At 37.6% G+C, this 7,998-nt stretch overlaps 2 protein-coding genes across 2 annotated transcripts; one reads left to right on the forward strand and one right to left on the reverse strand.

Annotated features, from left to right (window-relative positions):
- Positions 1-1,503: 1,503 nt before the first annotated feature.
- LOC121807472 (glycosyl hydrolase 5 family protein-like) lies at positions 1,504-4,514 on the forward strand. Its single transcript, XM_042207707.1, has 3 exons — positions 1,504-1,985; positions 2,904-3,672; positions 3,789-4,514. Exons 1-3 carry the CDS (start codon positions 1,590-1,592, stop codon positions 4,286-4,288), a joined length of 1,665 nt encoding a protein of 554 aa, XP_042063641.1. The 5' UTR covers positions 1,504-1,589; the 3' UTR covers positions 4,289-4,514.
- A 141-nt stretch (positions 4,515-4,655) lies between these two features.
- On the reverse strand, positions 4,656-7,070 carry LOC121807473 (proteasome subunit beta type-7-A-like). The gene is made up of 8 exons (XM_042207708.1): positions 6,840-7,070; positions 5,904-6,045; positions 5,701-5,797; positions 5,535-5,604; positions 5,352-5,456; positions 5,170-5,268; positions 4,983-5,070; positions 4,656-4,886 (listed from the first exon to the last, which is right to left on the reverse strand). Exons 1-8 carry the CDS (start codon positions 6,981-6,983, stop codon positions 4,810-4,812), a joined length of 822 nt encoding a protein of 273 aa, XP_042063642.1. The 5' UTR covers positions 6,984-7,070; the 3' UTR covers positions 4,656-4,809.
- Between the last annotated feature and the right edge of the window lie 928 nt (positions 7,071-7,998).

The raw sequence follows: 7,998 nt of genomic DNA on the forward strand, positions 1-7,998 counted from the left end.
TAATAAAAACAACATCAAGCCTTTGAATTCTAATTTTTTTTAAAGTAATTGCGTCGCACTGCAAAAGAGAGGAGAGATAATGGAGTAGATGTGTCAAGGGAATAGATTGATATATATGGTTGAGTGTGATTAAAAGAGTATCATGAAATGATATAAATGTTCATAATGGTTCATAGGTAATATTGTCAACTCAGTTATCCCTGATGTGTTTTTTTAGTTTAAATATCTTAAGTGTGATTTTTTTTCAAGTTTATATAGTTAAAAAGTGCAAATATAGACTATTTATGTAGTTCACTCTTTTTAAATTACACGGTCTTTTTTGTGAATTGTTGGTGTAGTTGTTGTTCTTTGAGTTTTCTAATTTGTGAATTTTTATTATTGTGGATGTCCGTCGGGATGTCCGCCATTGTGCAGTGGGATGTCCTTATGACGTGGCAGAAGGTGTTTTTGGGAAGTCCGTTGGGTGTCCGTGCGGGACATCCGTAATGGTTCAATGTACATCCGCGTTGGGTGTTTTTATTATTTATTTATTGGTTCGATATCCAATATCCAATACATCAACACAATCTCATCCCTAATCGTAATGGTTTGAGGCAAAAGTACTTTACAGGAAAAAATAAATAAATATTTTAATTATTTATCTAAATAAGTAAGAGGTTATTTTGTTTGGACGGATTAAAAAAGAAAGTATGTCATCGTCGGTGGAATGAAGGGAGTAGTAAATTAATACTCCTATATTCTCGTTTCGATGTGTTTCGACTAGGTTTTGGCAAGTTGGCTCAGCCTGTTCTAACTCTATAGCTCGTCTTTGATATTGGTACAAGTTTGAGGGTTCTAAATTCGTCTTCATGTTTGTCATGTAATCCTATTTTAGAAAACTCGAAGATATTTAGACTTTAGTGTTAGTGAATTAACTCAAGTTTTAAGCTTCTTTAAGCCTTTATTTAGTAGTTTAACTTTTTTGGCAAGCCCAACAAAAGATGCACAAAACCATCCTCATCATATCTATATAATCAAATTGTCAATAAATATTTCCAAACTCATTGTATGACTTTCCTTGTCAGTAAGTGTGTGCATGTGTGTGTGTTTTTGGGCATTTGGATTGCAGTAGCAATTACTCAATCAGATAATGGTATTATGAATGCAACATGTGGATTGAATATTGCCTTGCAAGTCTTCCAAGAATAAAGATAATACACTATTCCTTTAAACCCAAGTGATGTGTGTATAATACTAGTATTCCATACCAATACATTGGAAGTTCTAGTCACATGACTACGATATAAATAGAAATCCATAGATGTCATAAGAGAAAATTTCTCCCTCCCATGCTCATTCACTTCAGACTGAACATCATTTTCTCTCAATGAGTCAGTCTAAAATTATGTTTTGGATCCGCTACTGAGACTCAAATTAAAAAGAAAATACCATATTAAAAAAATATATCTTTATAGATGAGAAGGCATTAGGTATAGTAGGATAACACTTTTAAAATGTAACAATGACTTTATACACAATCTTAATTCAACACACTATTTATTCATCCAACCACTATATAAACAATACACACACTCACAAAACAACCAAAAATGGTGACTTTGTTCTATTTCTTCCTCTTTCCCTTACTAGCCCTATCCACCGCCACCCCCGCGGCGGCGCTTCCACTATCCACCGAGTCACGGTGGATAGTGGACGAGTCAGGGCACCGCGCGAAGCTGGCGTGCGTGAACTGGCCGTCGCATCTGGAGGTGATGGTGGCGGAGGGGCTGAGCAAGAAGCCGGCGGAGCAGATATCATCGGAGATTATAGACTTAGGATTCAACTGCGTTAGGCTAACTTGGCCACTTTTCTTGTTCACAAATGACACATTGGCTTCTCTTACAGTCAGGCAATCTTTCAAGAACCTCGGACTCTTCGAAGCCATTTCAGGTTTACAAATCAACAATCCTTCCATCATTGATCTCTCTCTCATCAATGCTTACAAGGTGTGTATGTATAGAAAGACCAAAAAAGTGTTTTACTTTTTTGTTTTATTTATTTATTTATTTGTTTCATTATGTGTTTGTGTTTGATTGGTTTTTGACTTTAATATATGTGGGGACAGCCTTATCATCAAGTAGAGCAAGAAAGTGCCAAATAAATTGCCAGTGTTTATTTATTTCAATATTATGGCATGACTTTATTCCTCACCACACCATCTTTTCAAATTCCTCCCACTGAAGTTTAGCCACTATATTAGGGAAAATCTGGTTTTAGTTTATTGAAGGGGTATTAATATGTTAAGCTAACTCAACTACTTCATTATTTTTAGCATAAATAATTGTAGGGTATAGGTTATGCATTTAATGTTAGAAGGAGTCAGCACATTTATCTAAATTACCTTTCGTCGTTTGATTAGTATTGTGGATATTAAAATAGACTTTACTTCACTTTGCATCATGGTAAGGCAAGATATTATAATTTGGGGTATTAAAATAGATTTTATTTCCCTTTCAAATATAATAGCATCTGTTTACCATGCTTAAATCATTAATTTAAGGTAATTTGTCAAAAAAAAAAAACCCATAAATTTTGTTTAAAATCTGGCTTGTCTCACAACTACGAATTTTTAACATTTTTCTTAATTTTCTCATAAACAAAATATTCGAATTGTCTATTTATAATATATTGTTGATATTGCACACATTTTTTTAATGTGACTTGCATAAATTATGCACCAAGTCTACTAAGAAAAATGATAAAATTCGCTATTGGATCTCGTCACTGGAATTTTTGAATGTTGCATGGATACAATTTCATCGTATGAGATCAAACTTTGAGATGAATTTAGGGTTTAAATTCGACGAGTTTAAGTAAAAGCTGAAACGATAAATATTCATTCAGTGACCAATATCATATTACAGGCTGTGGTGGGCAGTCTTGCTAAGAAAAATGTGATGATAATCCTAGACAACCACACAAGTAAGCCTGGTTGGTGCTGCAGCAATTTCGATGGTAATGGTTTCTTTGGAGATGTGTATTTCAACCCGGACCTCTGGATCAAGGGCCTAACCCGGGTCGCCACCATCTTCAACGACACCCCACATGTCGTCGCCATGAGCTTGAGGAACGAGCTCCGCGGCTCTCGACAAAACGTCGATGACTGGTACAGGTACATGCAGAAAGGAGCAGAAGCAGTGCACGCAGCAAACCCGAATGTCCTAGTCATTCTATCCGGGCTGAACTACGACAGAGACCTCTCGTTTCTTCTCAAGAAGCCGGTCAGCCTGAGTTTCTTGAATAAGCTGGTGTTTGAGCTGCACTGGTATGGCTTCTCAGATGGGGAGGCGTGGGAGAATGGGAACTTAAACCAAGTGTGTGGGGATCGGGTGGGTGAGACGATGAAGAAGGCGGGTTTCCTTCTGGACCAAGGCTACCCCTTGTTCCTGAGTGAGTTCGGCGTTGACATGAGGGGCACTAATGTCAATGACAATAGGTACTTGAACTGCTTCATGGGATGGGCAGCTGAACTAGATTTGGATTGGGCACTATGGGTTCTCACAGGTAGTTACTACTTGAGACAAGGGGTGGTCGGATTCGACGAAACTTATGGAGTTTACAACTGGAATTGGTGTGGTGCTAGAAATCAAACCATCCTCCACAAGATATCAGCTCTCCAGTATCCATTTAAAGGTAACATCATATATTCATATATCTGTCAATTTCTTAGAATTCTGAGTTCAGTAGCATCACATACCTGCTTAATCCAGCAATCACATGAGCTTTGTCATTCGTGTTGAAAACTGCAGGGCCGGGGTATTCAGAAGCGCGTCTCCACCAAGTGATTTTCCATCCTATGACGGGGCTGTGTGTGAAGAGGCTGTCGTTGGTGGATCCCCTGGTCTTAGGTCCATGCTCTGAGGCCGAAGCGTGGACTTACACTCCCCAGAAAACCCTGACGATAAAAGGAACATATTTCTGCCTTCAAGCAGACAAGTTAGGGAAACCTGCAAAACTCGGGGTAATATGCAGTTATGCCAGTTCAAAATGGGAAGCTATCTCAGATTCTAAGATGCACCTGTCTTCGAAACTAAAAGATGGTTCCGATGTATGCTTGGACATTGACTCAGACAACAACATAGTCACAAATAACTGCAAATGCTTGGATAAAAACAGCAGGTGCGACCCAGGGAGTCAATGGTTCAAAATCATAGACAGCACTAGATGTGGAGCTGATAATAGCTTACCGGAGATCAGCTCGATTGTGAAGCTTATATCAAAGAATCTTCTAGCAAGTTTCAGCTTATGAACAAATCAAAATGACATCCATGAAACATCCAGACATGTTATAGATATACCAAAAACTGAGGATGATGATGCTTTGCCCATAGCAAGTCACTAATAATGAACTCACATACCACAGATATCTTACATTCTTACTTATTGTATGATTGACAGATTGCAATCACAAATAACTGCTGCTCCACAGAGCACCTTTCGATTATAATATAACCCTGATTTTGTTCTGCATTGTACTGATACATCTACTGTGTTATTTATCTTGCACACACACAAACTTTACCAAATTCCATAAGGAGGTTAGTGCAGCGAATTACTGATTCGTTATCTTATCCATCACATGGCTACACAGAAAGAAAGGGGGGGGGGAGAGGGAATAACTGTAAACTGCAGATATTATAATCTCAAACAAACTGCAACAGGATAAAGTTCTGAAGATAATGAAATTTAAGGCACTGAGCTAAACAACAGACTAGTTAATGATAAGACCAAGAATGTTCCCAAGAAGCATGACATATTTCAACAACACACTCATTCTTCCATAGCATCTCCCCCTTCAATCACTTCCACCACCTCTCTCAATGGTGAGATCTTTGTCATCAACACCTCTGCAGATATATTGGAAATAAAAATGAGAATGGAAATAAAATAAAATTGAAGCCATCAAGCACGAAACATGCAATATATTTTCCCAATATGCTCACCAGTCTTCTTGGAAAAAGAGTATCCCTTCTCACTGACATACGTACGCAGGTTTGGCAACATATAATTTCTCAAGTACTCTCGGTTCCCCTAAAAGAAAAGGTGGTAAGATGGTGACAAGTTTATAACAAGCAACCAATGATATCTATGAGAAGATAGGGAGAAAAAATCATAAATTTTAACTCAAACCTTTGTTATGACGCAGACATCTACATTGCTTCCACTTCCCAGATCATTGAATATTCCAGAGCTAATTGCTTCAGCCACTAATTTTACTCCTTCATCTCTCTGCAAAAGCACCTTGCAATCTCAACTCAAGGAATCCACATATTAAGTGTTTGAATGATCTATAAAAGGCCTAAGGAACTTACAGTGAGCCCTTCACGGTATTTCGATTCAAAAATAGCCATTGCAGCAAGGGATCCAGAACCCATAGTGGCAAATGGTAGAGTATCTGTAGAACCATGTGGATAAATCTGGGATAGCCTCCTTCCATGTTAGACCTCTCGAAAAAAAGAAAAAGAAAGCAATATCTTCAGGCCAAAGTAACTCACAGTATGCAAGTGAGGACCCGTCACGTCCACTCCACCTAGCACCAAGGCAGCTGATACGTGTCCTTGATAACTGATTCATATATAAATCAATGAACTTCCCACATAACATACTTTACATACAAGTAATAATGACACTATAAAGTGGTTTTGGGACAAAAGTTTGCACCTAAAAAGATGAGACTTCAGAAGAGTCAGAGCAGTCACAACCCTAGAGTCACGGCCAGTATGAAATCGGTGCAGCTTCAGCTGAGAGCTAACCATGTCTAGAAGTCAAAACAAAAGGACAGTAATGAGTTGGTCATATACTGAAGGCATTAGAAAGAGTCAGATAAACTAGACAACATGAGATGAGATCTAATAAATTTATACCTGTAACAGCTTCTGTATCAGCAGCCGTACCAGCTCCACAACAATAAATATTTGGGGCCATATAATGGATCTTCTCACAATTCTTATCAGCAACAATGGGGCCTTCGGTAGCTCGTGTGTCAGCTCCAAGAATGACACCATCCTTAAGCATATAAACATTGTTAAGGAAAACATATTCAAGCAAATAACAAACACATTCCTTGACTTCAATAACCTACTGGCAAATAAGGAGCAGCTAAGTACTAAGTATATATACAGTCCTATTCAACACATGCACGTAGATAAGGTTGCAGATATCCTGATATAGGGTAAGACTTGCGCACAATTTCATAAACAACTCGTGGGAGAGTCTAAGTGAAACAAATGGATTACCACTGGTGATCTTATCATCGTATAAGTATCATATCAACTTGACTTAACTAATTCAGCTCCATGGCTCTATAATTAATGAAGTAGTTCTGAAGCATTAGATTCAACTCCAACTCAGAAAATAAGGCTGCCATGATTCTGTTTAATCTAATTTCGTTTTCATGCAATTCGATTCAATTTGGGGGAAACTGTTGCTCGGAGCAAAATTCGATTCAACCAAAATATCAGAAGAATAAAATTCGAGAGTATCCAAGAAAATTCTAACAAATAAAATGCAACACATCTCATCTAGGGTATAAAAAAGCTCCCAAACACATGATGACATTCTTTCCCAACAAAACATCACATTCCCACATTTTCCATCTCAAGTCACTACAAAGCCCTCTCGAATCACAGAATAAGTGGACCCAAAGCAATACATAAGCATCTCGTTTCTCTTGAGCAAGCACAATATCAATTAAGGAAACAAGCAAATTCATGAAAATTGAGCAAGCACAATATCAATTAAGTTCGAATTAACAAAAATTCCGAAATCGAAATATTAAAACGGTCTATGATCAAATGTACCTGGAAAACCAACCCAACAATCGTGGTTCCGGTCTTCAGATACGAGGATGGCTTCAAGCCCTTTTGCACAAGCATCTCGTTTCTCTTGCACAAATCGAAAGAAAAACCTCCCTTTACGGGGGCCGATTCCTCGAATCTCGTCATCGCAATTTGCTGCAGTTTAGAAATTAAGAGGGTTTTCGGAGAAAAATAAACGAGGAAGTTTGTAGATTCAGAAAAGGGAGTGCAGGAGTATATGTGAGAGCTTGGGGAAGAAGAAAGGGAGGTAGTCGAAACGGGTCGGGTTATTTCTCTTTTGGGTTTGGGTTTCAACCGGATTTGGATTCGAAAGTATGAGTGGGTATACCGAAAATACCCTCAACGTTAGTAAAATCAAGTACTACTATGTCGAAAATCAAAATCACTTCTTATTTTTATTTAATGGCGGAAATATTAATGTTGACTTTTTTTATCTCAACAAAATATAAAAGCTGGGGCATGTGTTCTGTTCTCTGTAAATCAATATTCAACAAAAAAACACTTCAACAGCATTATTTTACACTGAATTTGTAGATTTATATAGTTGAAATTTTGTGGCAATATGAATCTACTCATTTATTGTTCTTTGCTATAATCTTAATTTACTTGTAAAAGAAGTTACAATTTTGAGCTAACAGATTAGAGGTTCGACTTAATGTAGCAAGAAAGTAAGAAAACATATAATCAAATTGAGTACTTATATTACTCAACATTTGCATATCCAGGTGTATATGAGAAACATAACCATCAAACAAAGATAATCATGCGAGTTGAATCTACACTAACTCAATTGTTTAAGATCATATTTTAATGCTAATTTCACTAAAAAAAACATACTGGAAGTTGATGGTAAAAAAAGTAGACATTACATTGATATATATTACAAGAGTTATATTTCTACCTAGAATGTCCATGTTGTAAGTTAATAAGTGAATAATAAGAACCCTTTTGCCCGTATTCGAGAAGTTGAGTATGCGATCCTTTCTCGACAACCTTCCCATTCACGATCACCGCGATGCAGTCGGCCTTGTGTATAGTCGACAAGCGGTGCTCCACAACCACACATGTCCTTCCAACCATCATCCTCTCTAACGCTTCTTGGACCAACTTCTCAGACGCACTATCTAGAGCGCTCATCGCC

This window comes from Salvia splendens, chromosome 6 (genome assembly GCF_004379255.2).
Source record: "Salvia splendens isolate huo1 chromosome 6, SspV2, whole genome shotgun sequence".
In the NCBI taxonomy this organism is placed as follows: domain Eukaryota; kingdom Viridiplantae; phylum Streptophyta; class Magnoliopsida; order Lamiales; family Lamiaceae; genus Salvia; species Salvia splendens.